This window comes from Mytilus trossulus, chromosome 4, assembly GCF_036588685.1.
Source record: "Mytilus trossulus isolate FHL-02 chromosome 4, PNRI_Mtr1.1.1.hap1, whole genome shotgun sequence".
Classification (NCBI taxonomy): Eukaryota; Metazoa; Mollusca; class Bivalvia; order Mytilida; family Mytilidae; genus Mytilus; species Mytilus trossulus.
In genome coordinates this window covers 68,751,823-68,770,531 of record NC_086376.1, presented here as the reverse complement: position 1 = coordinate 68,770,531, position 18,709 = coordinate 68,751,823, and the positions used below count along the sequence as shown (strand labels likewise).

General features: G+C 30.7%; 1 protein-coding gene across 1 annotated transcript; it reads right to left on the bottom strand.

The window, feature by feature from the left end:
- Window positions 1-278: 278 nt before the first annotated feature.
- On the bottom strand, window positions 279-16,734 carry LOC134715823 (F-box/WD repeat-containing protein 1A-like). The gene is made up of 12 exons (XM_063578306.1): window positions 16,553-16,734; window positions 10,961-11,189; window positions 9,909-10,095; window positions 9,371-9,464; window positions 8,583-8,720; window positions 7,924-8,042; window positions 7,436-7,541; window positions 6,688-6,831; window positions 6,093-6,211; window positions 5,348-5,458; window positions 4,920-4,998; window positions 279-4,188 (listed from the first exon to the last, which is right to left on the bottom strand). The coding sequence occupies exons 1-12, from the start codon at window positions 16,616-16,618 to the stop codon at window positions 4,030-4,032; spliced, it is 1,551 nt and encodes a 516-aa protein (XP_063434376.1). The 5' UTR covers window positions 16,619-16,734; the 3' UTR covers window positions 279-4,029.
- Window positions 16,735-18,709: the final 1,975 nt, after the last annotated feature.

Below are 18,709 nucleotides of genomic sequence, written 5' to 3'. Positions count from 1 at the left end.
TGGGAATGCTTGAAGAATTTATTTACAACTCTTTAGACTGAGGGTAATTCATAGTAATTTACGGTATAGAAGCTTGCCTGCTATTTTAAGACGGTATATAGATGTGTTTTGGTGTTTTTAAATTAGATTGTTCTCTCAATGAAATCCATTCAACTTCTCCTTTCATTATACTTAAGATATTGGTTACGTAGTGTTAATCAGTTTTAATTAATTGGCTATTAAGCATAATAGCCATATTTAAAGTTTCTTCCATAAACCAGCAAAATACAAAACACACACCATTTTATAACAATTTAATTGTTTTATATTATGAGAGAAACATACAACATAAGCACTATGACAATGCCAAAATTTTCATGAAAATAAATAAAACAAGTGTACTAAATATATAGTGACAATACCATATAATACAATTTATTAAATATTCCGATCGTGTATTTATACACTACCTTAAAAAAATTACTGGAAAGGTCAATATAGTTTTTGTAAAAAATCAAAAGAATACAAGAGAGTATCAAATAAAACTCATATTATTTTTTTCAAATTTTGAATAAAAGTAGATAACTTGTTCACTTTCATGACATTATTTTAAGATTTTATTCTCCTGGGGAAAAGTGATGATGTGAGATCCAACACACAATGAAAATGACACTGCATTGCTGCCAAAGGTCTCCCCCATATAAATTAATACAAACAAAATTTCCACAAAATTACATAACACAAAGATCACAAAAACCTATGATTTTAAGAAGAAAAAGACGAAATGATATCGATTTCATGGGTGATTTTTCTAATTTCATAGGAATGGAATATCCCCCCTCCCCCCATTAATAAATGTAGCTGATAAACTTCTTCATGAATTGTGTCATAAATAAACAAATTTTATTTGAAACCAAAATTAATGGACAGAATTATTGACTATTTCAGTATACTAGTACTTCATCCAAATGAATTTTGTTTGTTTTGGATAAGCGGTTTCTATATTGAAGTTTTTACAAAATTTTGTTTGAAAAGCTGATTGGTGTTATTTGTTATTAATACTCATGAATCTATTTGGATTGGTTTCTGCAATCCCAACAGCAACTTTGATTATACATTAAAGGCATGTTACTTAATGAATACTTTTGTATTTATTAGGGACATTAATGTAGGTTACTATAAAGTCAATACTGTACTCTCAATAAGCGTGATGATAGTTTAGACTTGTCAAGTCTATGCACAAAAATTAGCTATTAATAAAATTGTTCACTTTAAATTGAACCATGTCTTTAGACAGTAGAATTTTATACAACGGTTGAAAATTGCCTCGCCAAAATATGAAGCTTTTGCAGTTTGAAAAATAGGGCTAGCTGTTTATAAGAAATCCTTGACAGGTCAGTTGGGAACAAAAAAGGACTAGACTAACACTCTGTGATTGGTGGCCATGTTTTAAAGATTTCAAGAAATTACAGAAAAAATGCTGTAATAAATTTCCAATTGTTTCTAAGGCTATCTCGTCAAGTTTTAATATAGTTTAGATTAAGTGACTTTTTACAATGAGCTACTATTTTATTCTATTTAGCTATTTATAGTATGATGGCTATCAAACAAAAAAATATTATTAAATTGCTATTTCAATTTCAAATCTTATCCATTAAAAATAATTGGTGAACAAAAATAAATTGTGTTGAAATACATGTGCAAATTTAGGATTTAAAGAATTTAGATACCAAACATAGTTTCTTAGAAAATAAACACTTAACTCTGAAATCATTTTGGCATATCTATGTGTTAAATGTAGTGAAAATTTTGTTATAAAAGGCTTAACATTATAGTTTTTCCAGTAGTGATTTAAACCACGCCTAGCCCTTTAAGCTAGCTGAGTTTGGTAGAAAATTATAACCCCTGTTTAAACTGATGATTATGTTGGAAGATGATATTTGGACGATATAACCAATAGTAACAAAACCACACATCTAAAATGGAAAGGCATACAATGAATTCAAACTGGAATATTTGTTAATTAATCATTCCTCCTAACACAAAACTAAACATATACACAGCACTTCATGTGCATTTTTACATATCATTCATACACAAAAAATAACAATATTTTAAAAACATTTAAGTACATTTATACGTTAAAAATCTTGTTACACATTCATAAATAAGAAAGACTTGAGTTGAAATAAGAGAATCCTTTGTTTTTTCTTGGTATAAAAAGGCTTGGAGTAAATTCTTCATTTTTGTTGGTATTGAAAGGCTTTGTATGACTTTATCAATGTAATTTTTATCTCACATACTTGAGTTTAACAATTTTTCTACTAATTTGAAAGAATGTAACATCATAAGAAGACATCAGTGTAATTAGAAAATTCTCAGTTGCCTAGTTCATTTAAATGAAACATATGTCAGACATGCCTAGATATAAACATACCCGTCTCACATACATTTTTTTCAATTGTACATAGTCCAATCATAAAATTACAACACACAAAGTAGTACTATTTATTTTTATCATAAAATACCTTATCGCTACAATAGACCCAAGATTTTGCAACAATAAAACAACTGACATCATACAACAAACAATTTTGCTTTTTGATGCAAGATATTTTCTCTTAAGAGTACATTTTTTCAGTCTGTGATGTCCAGTAAATGCAGAAAAGAGCGATAAGGTGTTTTATACTATTGTAATCTGAGCTCTTAAACAATTTGGGTAGAACATGTTTTATTACCAAAGGGTTTTAAGAGCTGGTTTTAATAATTGCACCTTATCAGTAAGTTTGGTTTTGACCAATGTAAAAATATCCCAAAACAAATCAATTTAACATGTTATATTTTTCATTAACATGCCAATCAACAACTGAAGCATACAAAATACTAATGCTCTGTTTATCAATCATACAATGGAAAAAAAACCAGCAATCAAATATTTCTTAACTTGAAGCTAAAGCAAACAACCTGAGGCTAATGACAGGGTGATTACAATAGCCATTATATGATAGTTGGTCAAAAGTGAATATTCACATCTCTTGAATCATAATTAAATAACATATAACACGTCCACTAAAGTGATACAAGCAAAATTGTATGATCCATTTATCATTTATCTTTGATGGCCTTCACAAAAAGAAAGCAAAAATAGTAGAACTTGTAGCCACGTGTATATTTTTACTAAAACAGTTTTAAATTCATAGCAATATTATCACCATGATCTTAAATACTTCAATGTCACAAAACCTGATTTTAGACAACAATTTCTATCCTTCCTTACAATCAAGACACACAGATATACTAAAATATTTCTACTAAGCTCCAAATATCTCAATAAAACAGTTAGCAAGTTTGTATCCTTATTAATAATTTCACTCAATCATTTTATTGAAGAATACAGACAGCAACTTATCAATATAAAACAAAGTTGCTATCAGTACATTGAAGATGACAACAAGGCAAAAGACCATTATAAACTGTCAAAGATGTCATAACTGAAAATTCAAATGATGTGAAAGCAACCTTCATCCATGATGGAATAATCTCAATACAACTTGGAATAGCCCAAGACAAAACCTAGTTATTTTACCGAAATATTCAATATGTTCAAAAACATAGTAAGCAGATTCAGTCAAAATAGTTATTGATGGTTCCTACAGATGACATAGGCCAATTTATTCTAGAAATTGATCTCTGTATTTAATATAAATAAAAGATTGACTAATCAGAGATATAAATATCCCTGATTACAGAGTTTAACTCAGCACAAGCAAAAGTTGTTTTGACAGAGCTATGAACAGCAGCTGAAGAAGTGGTACAGAAATAAGATGATACTGGTCAAGTGTCTGTCTGACAAGTATACATACAATGTATATATTGCCATGATATTAACAACTGGCAGACAAGTATACATACAATGTATATTGCCATGATCCTAACAACTGGCAGACAAGTATACATATATTGCCATTATACTGCCATCATCATTCACTCAAGCTATTGGTCCACAATGTACACTTATTGAGCTTTCAGATCTGTTACACACTATCACAGCTACTTTGACACATAAGTATAGGTCCGTACAGGTGATCGAGAGGTGCCTTCTGGTGGTTCTACATTTAAAAAGTCCCAAATTAATATTGTGTCGTCGTGTGAACTGCTCACTATTTGGAATTCATCAAACTGCAGACGAAATACTCTCCCTGAATGTTCCTGAAATGACAAAGACAGTACGTTAATTTCAAATAAAATGTTTAAACTTTTCTGAAACTGATACTATTTCTTTCTGAAATTTTTCCAATGTTTTCATCTTGCTCAAGGAACAAGACTTCAACTCTGTTTTTTTCAAAGTTAATACAGATATGTTAAAGGCTAAGGGGATATTGTTATACCATTTAAGCACCTTTATAAAATTTGTAATAAAAGATTTGGTGCTTTTGTTTCTGATCATGCAACAAACAAGTGCAATAGTTAGAATCAGTCAATCATGACTTATTGTACAGTATAACAAAATAGAAACTCATTAATGTTATCAATTCAACAGATCTGTCCTCCTGTTAATCTTTTTGATCTGATTTAAAATATGAAACATCATGCCCAAGTCTACAACTTGCTTTTGTTTAAATAGCATAAGACAATCTTCAGAGCTATAAGTTTTACTAAAGAACATTGAAAAATAAACAAAATGTATCCCTATTTTAGACAATGTTTATATACCTTTACTGTAGAAAATTTAACTTTCAAGCCCTAACAATAAACAGACTATGTAACACTAAATTCCTTTATCTGACATATCTTACCACAAGTGTTCTGAGAGCCCTTACAATAAACAGACTATGTAACACTAAATTCCTTTATCTGACATATCTTACCACAAGTGTTCTGAGAGCCCTTACAATAAACAGACTATGTAACACTAAATTCCTATAGCTGACATATCTTACCACAAGTGTTCTGAGACAGAGAGTTCCTGCTGGAGCTCGGGGATCCAAGGCAGCTGCAAGATCCCATACTTTGATTTTTCTGCAAAATATTGTTGTTTTTATTAAACATGTAATGAGTGCAAATAATCTCAGACCTAAAATTCAAGTTAAAAGTATATGCATTGCTTTTGAAATTTCATACATTTACTTAATATTTAAAAAAATTATGTAATTAAATTCCTTGTCGTGTTTCTTCCTCAGAAATTTTCACCAATTGTCCCTATGAACAATCTTGCCTTAATTCTCACATCAATAAATTGTAGAATTACAGAAGTAAAAAAAAGTTTGATACTGTTCAAATGTCATTTAACATTTAATGAGAATTTCTCCTAAACTCTTTTCTTATGGTAATTGTCCGATGAAGATTTACAAAACTAATTTATACAAACCCATCATAGGCACCACTGACAATACGTTTATTATCAAATCTTATACATCTAACTAATTCTTCATGTCCTTCTAATACACGTAGACAAGCACCACATTCAATGTCCCACAACCTGAAAATAATCAAACAGCATGAAATACAAACAATGCAATATACAGTATGTAACAAAGAAACTGATTTAAAATCTGATATCCCCATACTGATAATTCATATTTGTTGACCAGAATATATTGTGAATCCTAGCCATGACTTTTTATCAAATCTAACTACAAATTGTATGTTAACATATCTGTTAAAGTGATATTAAAATATCTTTCTACAGCTTTAATGAGTGTAAATGAAAAATGAATGACGTAAAATGTTTCTGACAATACCAGATATGGAATCGATCAGACAACTATCTCAATAAATACTAGGAAATATCTATGCATCTGAGTAGCATTATTTTTAATTCTCCTTTTATTATGTCATACTTTAGCCAGTGCCAATCAAAAATAAATAATTTAAAATCTAAAATCCACCAGGTGTTTCTTAGGTCACTTTTAGCATAGTATTGATCCATGGTTTGCTCAATTCCTTTTGAGTTAGCGTGTCATACAACTTCATCACAAAACCTGTTGGAAAGGTAAAGGAAGCATCAACTTATCTTAAATTACCACTAAATGCCAATGTCAATAATACTTAATTTTGTACAGAATCCCTGATAAAGCAGAGTTGATGTACAAAAGGGAAACTATTGACTTTACCTGATTGTATTGTCTGAACTGCCACTGACAACAAGTCTATCTCTGTACTGTAAACAGGCAATACCTCGTTTGTGACCATTTAATGTCCTAACAAACTCACAAGATGATGTGCTCCATACCTATTAATAATATAGTAAATACATTGTCAGATCAGTTGTACTTTACTGTATCTATTCAACTGCCAACTTCTGTATCAAGCATATATCAATATGATTATCAATATCTGAGATGTGTGTACAAACTTAGGTCAATGACAACAGATTTAAAGGATAAGGGTTTGAACTTCGTTGCAAGCCATTGTAGTACATGATCTATGCATATACTTTTTACATGTATAAAAATGTACACATGATAACCTCCAGTACATATATTTTTTTATTTTCCATTTTTTTAAGAATAAAATGTTGCAATAGATCTTTTGTTGTTTAAATTGAATTGTGTTCAGTTTACCAATCCACATTAACATTATTTACTCCAATTCTTAAATTTAGATATTCTCATCATAAACAAGACTTCAAGGTCCTACTTATGACAAAACTGAGTTGGAAATCTATATTTTTGTCATTGTCTTTAGATACAGTACAGTATATCCTACCTTGATTGTTCTGTCCCCTGAAGCAGAGACAATATATTTCTCATCAAAATCTACAACATTTACTGCTGCCCGATGTCCTACTAACACTCTTCTCAGGTTTATTTCTGATGGTGACTGCATGTCCCAAACAGCTATTGATCTGTCCTGAAACCAAGATAAACTAAATGTCAGTAGATGACAACTTTCCATCATAGAAATCCTTTTTTTTTTTATATTACTTATTATTCCTAATTATGCAGGTTTTCTAATGGCAAAAGCTTAAATTATTTTTTTTTCTCAAACAAAAACAATGATTTTACACTAATTGAAATAAGATGTAAAAATAGAATATTTTCATTTGACAATTACTTCTTTAAAATCATTCAAAAATAACATTTGTTAATACAAGGAAACTGGATGTGTCAGTATGACTTTCTCTTCCTGCTTGTAGGCTGTACCTGTTATCGTATATACCCTGCTTGTAGGCTGTAGCTGTTACCGCTATATATATGAATGCATGAATTGGTGGATTAGTGGCACATGCCTTTGTGTGTTAATATGAGTTTTTAGTGGGTGCGGGTGTATATTTGTTTTTAGTGCATTAGCCATCCCACTATGTAGGAGTACACTGATCTAGAACAGCAATTCATACATGTAGAGAGAAAGAAAGTAGCAAACTTTCAGTAAAACAGAGGAAACTATACAACAAAAATATGTTTTAGATTTCCATGTTGACAATACTAAAAAGACTCATTTTAAGATGACCTACTTTTGAACATGTAACCATGATGCCATCACAGAACCTTAAATGTAATACAGCTTCACAATGATGAATAAGTGTGTTTGTCATCTCTCCAGTTCTTACATCCCACACTCTGTAAAATAAACAATGAGAAAATATTAAATTATACAAATGAGCGATACAAATATTCATTCACCTGTTAACATGTCCCCCCCCCCCCATTTACAAAGGTGAAAAATAGAGTTGATCATCTTCTCACAGAAAAGTATATGTAATAATAATTTCCCATTGTGTAAAAGATTAGTTCTAGGACATAAATCATACATGTAGATAACTTATTAAGATTTTTTCAATTGATTAAAATGTGTTTTTTCTCATTCAACTGTTTATTTTTTTGGACATCAGTTTTATTTTTTGCTATTAATATGATCAGTATGATCCTTCCATTTAGAAATCAAATTCAAATGAATAATGTTCTTTCCAACTAGGGACATTGCAATTGTAATAACACTTACCTAACAGTTGAATCACTAGAGCCTGATATTATTATATTATCATCGTACTGTAGGCACAAGACAGAACCAGTGTGACCCGTCAATACTTGTACACATTCTAATGTGTTACGATCCCATAACTGTAAAATAAGTAATTACAGTTAATTCTTCATTCAGTTTTAAATGTTCCAATATCACAACCGAAAAAAAAGAGACACAGCTGAAGAATGATAAAAGTGACGTTTTGTACAGCGTACTGACAAGCGTTAAACTTAATGTCCCTTCCACTACCAGTAAAAACATAATAACCACCTTATATACAGTCATGTATTGCTTCATTATATGACATATTTGATTTCTGCTTTGGTTATACATTTCAAATAACCCTGGAAATGATGTTTTCATTGATTCTAATGTATTATTATATAACCTTTTCATAATAATTTATGCACTACCTAATCTTAAAATTAAACTAGTTTGCTGCAAATATTGCATAAATAAATGAAGAGGCCTTGAACTATGTCATTTGATGATAGTGCCAGGTTGAAAAATTTAACAATGCTAATTAAATAGTTCAGAGTGCAGAGTGTTAAAATATATCTATTGATTTATTATCAAACAAATTGTTATTATTATTTGTTTTACAATCAATGCCATCATAATACAGATAACTTATTTACCTTAATTGTGTTATCTCTTAATCCACTGATAATTCTGGTTTCATCATATTGTAAACAATAAACACCTTTACTTGTTTCACTCCGGCAGTGTATGCGCTTTAATGTGTGACGACCTGTCTTCCAATTTGTTTCTATTCTCTGAAAAAATAAAATATACATTTTCTGTAAATTGTTTCCTTTCTGTTATCACCTTGATATTTTTTATGTCGCTATTACATTGAAATATATCCCATAGGATAATCAATTAAAATTGTCTAAGACGGTGGAAATGAATAATTAAAATTCCTAACCATGACAAAAAAATACATTGCATCAAATGTAAACATGAAAAGATATGTTACAAAGAGACTAGCACAATACCATATTTCTCCATCAAAACTAATTGCACCATTGAAAAATATTCATACAAGCATAGAAAAAATATTTTTAAAAGCAAAACGTATCATTTTTTCAGAGTTCTGGAAAAGCGGTGCAAGGTCAGACAAATTTTGCAATGAATGACACAATTATGGTATTATGCAATAAAAGTAATTGCAAAAACCAGCAGTTTTTTCGTCAAGAACCACCAGGTAAAAAAGTTTTTGATTTGAAAACTCAGAATTTATTAGTTTCTTAATTTAATAATTCAAAATGATAACTTAAACTTTAAGAGGCAGGTAATTAACTCTTTTTCTTATTTCAACAAATGTATTAACTCCTTTCTAATCTATTAATTATTCTTGAGAGATGAATAATAATCAATATGGTGAAATTAAAAGTAAATGATTTACATATATCTGTATACTTACATCAATGTCTTCTATAATTTGTGGGTAGAGATTTCTGTAAAATTTATGATCTTTTAATGGTTCACCAGGTTTAGGCTTAAACAAGAACTGTATCCTACAAAAAAGTCACAAGAAATATTATAGATTTTATATACAAACAGTCATTCCAATCTATTTCTTCATAGCCAGCTCCTGAAAACATATTCTCACCAGCTAAAAATGTCATTTCCTTTAAATGCAGTAAATTTGTATTTCTGACAGTGCCCCTTACTTTAATTTGTAAGTATATCAATAATAGTTATTATCCAATTGGCTTTAATTGATCTATGCATGACAATCAGTCAACTACAGTGTTGTCCTGTAAAGTTATTTCAAACATCTCCATAACTTATAAGTGTAATTTTGTCATTCTGCTATTATCACAAATATTTTGGTTTGATTCTGAAATAATTTTTGACAAAGCTAGAAAAAGACAGTGAAATTGACATGTTTGTGTTTCATGAAGACTCACAATGAAAGGTTTCATTATATCATTTCATCCATATACATTTGTACTTACCAGCCCCTTCTTTCAGCTAGACCTCTCCAGAGTGTATCTGTTCGTGCCATTCTTTCTATCAATTTTTTCCACAACATTCCTTCTGATATAACACGATGCCATTCTTTACATACAAGTTCGGCGGAACACAATGATTTGGCATCCAAGTAGGATAATATTGTCTCTGCTATATGGTCTAAACCTTTTGCTGAAATGTTACAATGTTATTAATATTTGACAGACCAACAAGTTGTAATCCTAGATTGCTCATACATGTACCGTACATGATCTGACACTGAATCAAGTTCAAGGTTAGGTGAATTTTTGGTTCTAATAATTATAAGCAGTAAGCATGGTATAAGTTTTTTAATAGTTGTACATTTTGTCATCCCAGGGATTTTTATACATGTATATGACTTACATGTTATTACTCTTATATGTTTAGCATTTTGTTCATTGTTGTAGGCCAAAGGATGACCTGTTACTGTTTACATGTACAGTGGATAGTTTTCTCATTGTCATTGATTCCATAAGTAGATTAACTAACACAGTTGTTCTCTTATTCTTCAAAATAGAAGAAATCTGAAGTCTGTTATGCTGTCATCGAATCAAAGTATATGTGAGACATTAAATCAGACCATGAGCATCTACATCATGTACTTACACGAATGGATTATTCAGCTCTTATGCATATGTACCTTCTGAACATTCCGATATATACAATAGCTCATGTGTTGTCACCGTAGATTAGCATCTGGCAATCCCTATATCTTACATCCTAAAATTTTTGGGGTGGTAAAGTTTTAATCAAATTTGAAGCTTCTGTACATAATATATAGACAAAAATAAAGTTATGCCTTGGGTCATTTGAGAATTCAATATGATTCTTGCACGAAATGTTTTGGTAATTTCTGTAAAATGTAAGAACTAAAGATGTTTGTTTGTTTGTTGTTCTTTTTTATAGGTTTTGTTTTGTTTAGCACCAACCATCACATGACATAATTGGTTACGACTGAAACTGACAATTTAACCTGAAATAATGGCATGGATTGTCAACACCATTTCCATCTTACCTGGTAATGCAGAAATAAAATCTCTTTGTAACATAGGTTTAAGAAATGCATTAATCTGTCCATGTTGGAAATGACACATTCTTGATAACAAGTGCTGAACAAATGTAACTTGTTCATATTCTGTCCAGTGTTCAAATTGTTTAACACAAGGATCTCTATCCTTTAAATAGTCCTCAGAAAGCTCAGGTTGAACTGAAGTCTGTGTCTTTAATAATTGAGTCATCTCAGGCTACAAAATAAAATAAACTATATTAACTGTTGACACAGAAAATGACTCTAAAAATGTCAATTCCTTAACATATGAATTATATATATATATATTCACAATTTCAAAGTCAATGTACAAGGGTCTTTAACAATTGATACCCTGGTGAGTCAAGTTCAAAGGAGTCTGAAGGACCCACTAAAACAGTTCAATTTATTTAAGGTTTAGAGTTCCATCTGTTATCTCTTATATTGTAACTCCACCTGAATACACAAGAAATTAGATGAGTTCTGGGATACATTGTACAACAGGAAAAGTAAAAGACTTATGAATGTCTTTGTTTTGGAAACTGGAACTCATCTCGTCTCCAGCTGTATTGTAATTTTAGTGCAAAGTTAAATGGAGATATGGTCAGCAAAAAAATGTTATGTTTCTTTTGGATTTACATATTCAATAAGTATAATCATCTGTGGAGAGCACAACCAGTTGTTAATTCAACCTTATTGGATAGAGGCAGATTTTTTTTGAAAGAGGTTGAAATAGTATGAAAGTATTGGATATCCTATGCATGTTTCCAAGCAACTGCTCTGTTTAAATGATGTTTTCTCATATTTTTCACACCATTTTTACCTCAACTAGGAAATCTGCCCCCTATCCAAAATGGCTGAACTAACCGTGAGCCCTACTATGGTGCACATTTTGTGCCTAGTTGGAAAACGAACTTTTGGTAATAAAAATTTGTAAGGGTTCCGCGGAACCCAGTGTCTCGCCTACTTTTGCTGTAAATCGCAGGCTCAACAAAAATGAGGCAAAAAATCAATAAAAATATTCCTCTTGATGCTATCCTATGATTGTAAGAAGGTTTTGCCCAAGTTTGGTAAAAATCTAGGACAGTTAATGAATCTAATAAATGTGTTGAAAACTATAACTGCAGACTGTATGTAATGTTAACTGGAAGAAAATCTAAGTCAATTTAAAAGTAAAATACAGAAAAAATGAAGTTATCTTTATACAAAATTTACTAACTTATGATCATAAATAAGCTTCTGTCCAAGTTTGGTACAAATTAACCCAGGATAGTTTAAGAAAGTTTTTCAAATTTCAAAAACTTTTACCACAGAGTGAATGTAATGTTTCCCTGCAGAAAAACTAAGTCCATTTAAAGGTAAAATACGGAATAAATGGATTTATTATTTTTATAAATTTTGCCTCTGGAAACTATCTTATGATCATAAACAAGCAACTGTCCAAGTTTGGTAGAAATCCAGTACAGTTTAAGAAAGTTATTAAAATTCTAAAAACTTAAACCACAGAGTGAATGTAATGTTTCCCTGCAGAAAAAACTAAGTCCATTTAAAAGTAAAATACGGAAAAAATGGATTGATTTTTTCATAAAATTTGCTTCTGGATACTATCTTATGATCATAAACAAGCGTCTGTCAAAGTTTGGTACAAACCAAGGATAGTTTAAGAAAGTTATTAAAATTCTAAAAACTTTAACCACAGAGTGAATGTAATGTTTCCCCACAGAAAAAACTAAGTCCATTTACAAGTAAAATACGGAAAAAATGGAATTTTATTTTTACAAAATTTACTTCTGGATACTATATTATGATCATAAACAAGCTTTTGTCCAAGTTTGGTAGAAATCCAGTACAGTTTAAGAAAGTTATTAAAATTTCAAAAACTTTAACCACAGAGTGAATATTTGTGGACGCCGCCAATGCCGACGACGACAGAATGTAGGATTGCTTAGTCTCGCTTTTTCGACAAAAGTCGAAGGCTCGACAAAAATGGACAAGAATGACATTTTAGTCTATTTTAGGACTCAGCAGAGCCATGATTCTGAAATGGTGCAGCCAAATTAGACTTAATTTAGATAAGGTGTATATCTAGGAATCTGGGTCCGTTCGCCCTGATTCGTGTTCGCCATACTACCTGTTCACCAAGATTTTTATTTTTTTCTATTTTTTGTCCAGTCGCATAATTTTAAGTATTTGAACAAAATAAGTTGAAGTTTGTAAAACAAATGACAGAATATTTATATTACCGTAATCATTTTGTCATTTTCCTTTTGATTTACAGAGTAGAATACTGGTATACAATGTATTTCTCTTTATTGATATTTTGTTAACAAAATAATTGTATTCAGTCAATCATGAATGTATGTAGTATGAGACTAGTCTCCGAGTATAATAATAAAATTCGTAAGGGTTCCGCGGAACCCAGTGTCTTGCCTACTTTTGCTGTAACTCCCAGGCTCAACAAAAATGAGGAAAACAATCAATAAAAATATTCCTACTGATACTATCTTTTGATTGTAAGATGCTTCTGTCCAAGTTTGGTATACATTTCAGGATAGTTTATGAATCGAATAAATGTTTTAAAAACTTAAAGTGCAGACTGTATTTTATGTTAACTGGATTTATTTTTTTACAAAATTTACTTCTGGATACTATCTTATGATCATAAACAAGCTTCTGTCCAAGTTTGGTACAAACCCATGATAGTTCAAGAAAGTTATTAAAATTTAAAAAACTTTAACCACAGAGTGAATGTTATGTTTCCCCGCAGAAAAAACTAAGTCCATTTATAAGCAAAAAACAGAAAAAAAGGAATTTTATTTTTGCAAACTTTACTTCTGGATACTATCTTATGATCATAAACAAGCTTCTGTCCAAGTTTGGTAGAACTCCAGTATAGTTTAAGAAAGATATTCAAATTTTAAAAACTTTAACCACAGAGTGAATGTAATGTTCCACGCAGAAAAACTAAGTCCATTTATAAGTAAAAAACAGAAATCAAAGAGCTGAATAGCTCTGAGGGGAAAGACGGCCCTTGTTTCTATTTTATTATGTTTTTGGAAAGGGGGGGTTATCTTTTGATAGTTTTCATATGAAGAATGAAAAAAGTAAAGTCACAAAAATACTGAACTCAGAGGAAAATCAATATAAGAGAACAGCTAGAACATGTAGAAAGGTTGACAATATTGAAATCAATTGTTGTTTATGTAATTTCATTTCCTTAGTTTAGAATTCAATTTGGACCAATGGAAGTGATCTGCATCTTCTAAATCTAAACATTTGATTAAAGTTGATAGCTAATTATCGAAAACTCAACTGAATTCTGTCATTTCACAACAACTACAATATTTTTTGAAATCTTGACTGTGTACCACTGAACTGCAGGCTAGTGCCATTTTCCATTTTTTGTGACAGTACTCTTGGATTTTTAAGTTTTTTCTTTAGAAAGTGTGGACTGAAAAATCTATTCAGTTTTAAATTTCCATTGTTGAAGTTCCGAGTTACAACTCTCATCACAGGGAAACAGGTACTAATAAAAAAAAACAATATGAGTGATGTAAACTGTGTGAAGCTTGTTTCCAAATCATAATTTTGAAATATTTGTAAATAATAAATATGTTTAAACTACAAAATGCAAATTTTTATTATTTATTTTTTTAACATTACAATGATTATGTAGGTACATAAAAATTTAGTTTTAATAGAAGACTACTAATCCAATGAAATGTCACATTTGAAGTGTTTAAATACATTAACTTTTATTTTAGTGGATAATTACTCATCAATTGAGGTGCTCCTGAATTGGAGGAAGATTCTCAGAATTTGTACAGAAAAAAGTGGTCTCACTAATTAGCGACAAGAAGAATTTTAGCGACAAAAAGCGACAATAAGAATATTTTTTTCTTGTCGCTAAATAGTCTTCTTGACGCTTCTTGTCACTTTTTGATGCTTCTTGTCGCTTTTTGACGCTTCTTGTCTCTAATTAGTGAGACCCGAAAAAGTAATAAAATCGTTTCTTTCCCCTGTCTCATGTAACCCCACGATCTTTGTTTATTTTGAAAGTTGTTGACCTACAAATTAAAGTATTGCATGTTGATGTTTAAATCATCTACAGTAAACAATATTATGTTTAGATTTAACAAATGCAAATTTGTGATTAGTGCACGATCTCTAAGATTGATTTAAATAACCAGTGAACTGGTGATGGATATCCCTGCTTCTTCCAAGAATGACGTCACTATAAAATACAATGTAGGTTGGATATATTTAGAATATCTCGTCATACTAATTTTTCCGGATTGTTAAATAAACGTAAATAGTGTAAAGGAGATTTCAAGATACGATAATTTCGTGAGAAACAGAACGGAAATGTGTAAAAAAGTGTTTAAAGTCAAACTATTCATTTCTGGGTCTCCTTCTCTTCAATCTAAGTAAGATTTGTTGGGGGGTTTTCCACACCATAATATGTATAAAAACAAAATGAATGATGTGAGGGAGTGTCACTCTGGTCAATCCCATAGGGGATTGACGGCTTGAAGCCGTCTTTCCCCAAAAATGGAATTTTATTTTTGAAAAATTTACTTCTGGATACTATCTTATGATCATAAAAAAGCTTCTGTCCAAGTTTGGTAGAAATCCAGTATAGTTTAAGAAAGTTATTAAATTTTCAAAAACTTTAACCACAGAGTGAATATTTGTGGACGCCGCCGCCGCCGGAATGTAGGATCACTTAGTCTCGCTTTTTCGACTAAAGTCAAAGGCTCGACAATAAATGAACTTGTAAATCTGTTTCATGATTTACAGTTCGTACATCATTGTGTTTCAAGCTGAATATTTTATCAATCAAACAAACAGTTGATTTTTATTAATAATTTATCAAAAGACAAGTATCACAATAATCAGTGATCTGAATTATTTTGTCATTGAACAATTAACGATCCTAAACAAGCCATAAACTTTTAAATATTTCCCTGTTTTCATAAATTTCAAGAATATATACCTGTATACTATAGAAATATCTGAATAGTTTAATCAAATTCAATGCCCTGAAAATAAATATTTTTTAGTAGGGCGAACGAACTCTCTGGGCGAACATGTTATTAGGGCGAAAGTTCCTGATACCTATATCTAGCATCTAGAATAACATGACAACAAACAAAAATGTGAAATTTAACACTCATTTCAAATATATTTATCTGTGCAATGCAGCAATATAATAAAACAATCATTTTCTAACAACATAAATTAATCATGCATTGGATGAAATAAGTAGTCCTTCACAATTTGGTTTGCTCCATAGTAGATCTTGATTTGACAGTTTCCTGAATCAGTGAATGAATACAATGACAAAGTGAAAATTGGGTGGAGTATTTAGTTTTCAACCATTTCTCTTTTGTTACACATCAATACCAACAGAATCTATTTAAAATGTTAATTTGACCATACAATTTGTAAATATTCTTCTGAAAATCGTGATTTTTTTCCTGAAACAGGTTTCTTATAGAAAAAACATGCACAAAAATGGCGTCTATAATTGCGACAATTCAGGCAGGTTTTTTCTTATTTAGTCGACTCGATGCGTACCCGTTTGATGTCTATCCTTTCGTCGGACGAAGTACATGTCTCCATATTTGTTTCTCCTGAAGACATGACTTCAGAATGTCTTGAATCACACAAAGAAAGGGAAATATTTCACTCTTTTTGAAGACTGGTTTCCATAAAGGGATAGTAATTTATGACGTCAGACCGGAAGTGTCTTTTTGCAGTTAAATAGAAGAAACAGCAGGAATATTGTACATTTTTATTCATATATTGGCCAGAAGAAACAGCAGTGTAATAAAATATAACATTATATACTGATAAATATTCTGTGTGAACATTTTACTTTCATTTCGTGTTCTAATAAAAATTGCAATGCAATCATTACTAAGTAACAAAGAGTTATACCCCTTTTATCGTTTATTTTATTTGCTGGAAAAAGGGGGAGGGGTAGGACGTAACAATCTAACAACGAAAAAAAGACATGTAGAGGTCAACATATGGTCTTTAAAAATGAGCTCTTGTCTAGCTATATCATGTATGTCTATCATAAGGTGAGATCAACAAGAAGAACTTAGAACAGTGTTTTTTTCAAAGTTTAAGTAGATCGTATCAGAGACATATAAATGTCTCTGATCGTATTCTATGCGGCATTCCGAATCTATTGCAAAAATAATACTAAATTTCTAATTTTGTATACACTGATTAAAATGTGACAAAAGAATAAAAAAAACAAACGAAGCCGTTCCTACTTTTTTTTAACATTCCTATATGAAATCTATTCTGAAGCAAGTTAACAGCCGTCGGCATTCGAGTCCGGCGGCAAAAGGCATGATTTCCACATGACTCAGTTTTTTGTCATCAGTTTAGAATCAGTAAAACTGAGTACTTGTGAGGTACTTAGACTTTGCATTCAGAAGATGTGAGCATGCTTTAAAAACATTGACATCATTAACTATTGAGCAATATGTTATCTTAATACTACTCAGTGCTGACTGTTGCTGTTCAGTTAGGGGACGACCATTTGATATTCTGGGGGGGGGGGGGGGGGGGGGGGGGCAGGAGGATTTGTTTTTGATCGGTTATTTATTTTTGTAAACTGAGAGGACAGATTATTCATTTTCTGCACTATTGAAGCAAGATTTTTCATTTTCATTAAAGCAAGGGACTGATTATTCATTTTCACAACTATATTTATGATAGTCGAAAACATACATTTTTTTAAATATTTGTTAATTATAAATACTACATGTATAGTCAAGTCATTATGTACCATTTAATCAGAAAAGATCAGTATCCCCTGCAGAAATTTTAAGATTCAAGATTTATTTCATAACCTCAGACACATACTTGCATGACTTGTGTACAAGAGGACAATATATATACAAATATACTAAGATAATACATAGCGAGACAGGACTAACGAAACACAAATACATAGTAATAAGTATATTATAAAAGACAATTGGTATAATTAGATTAAGTATTTTATAATTTTCTTCACGAAATGAATCATTTATATTCCCAAGCAATATACATGTATTGCATACAACATACATACATAGTATTAAAGTTATTAATCTAGTTTGGTTTTATCTAGCCTTTTTCCAAAGTATTGTTAAACATATTTTGCCGAGCGGAGCGAGGCAAAAAAATTTTGAAGGGTTTTGATACCGCTGAAGGCCCAAGAAGCTATAGACCTGCTAAGTTATTTATTTTCAATACATTGCAAGTCAGGTTATTTATTTTCAAACTACCACAGAACAAACCATTTATTTTTGTGATTATCAATGCTGAGTTATTTATTTTCAAAATCCTCCTGGCCCCCCCCCCCCCAGAATATCAAATGGTCGTCCCCTTACGGTTTGTTCTTTCAGTATCAATCTAATAGTAAAGTACATTAAAGTCATAGGAAACTAGTGACCGGTGAAAAATAATGTTCTTCCAATTCTTGAACCAATGCATACAAACATCATAAACTTAGTCTTCTGTGCTCGAATTTATCATTTTTCCCGTTTAAATTAAGTATAATTGTCAATTTTTTTTCATTCGATCAGTGTTGATGTGACAATATGGCAGGTAATTAAAGTTCGTGTTTTGAAGCCGAAGTTTAACGATTGTCACCTGTTTGTCAACAATTGACGAAAAATAAACAAAAAAGCATGGAAATTGAGCACGTGTTTAACATGTGAATTCAGATAG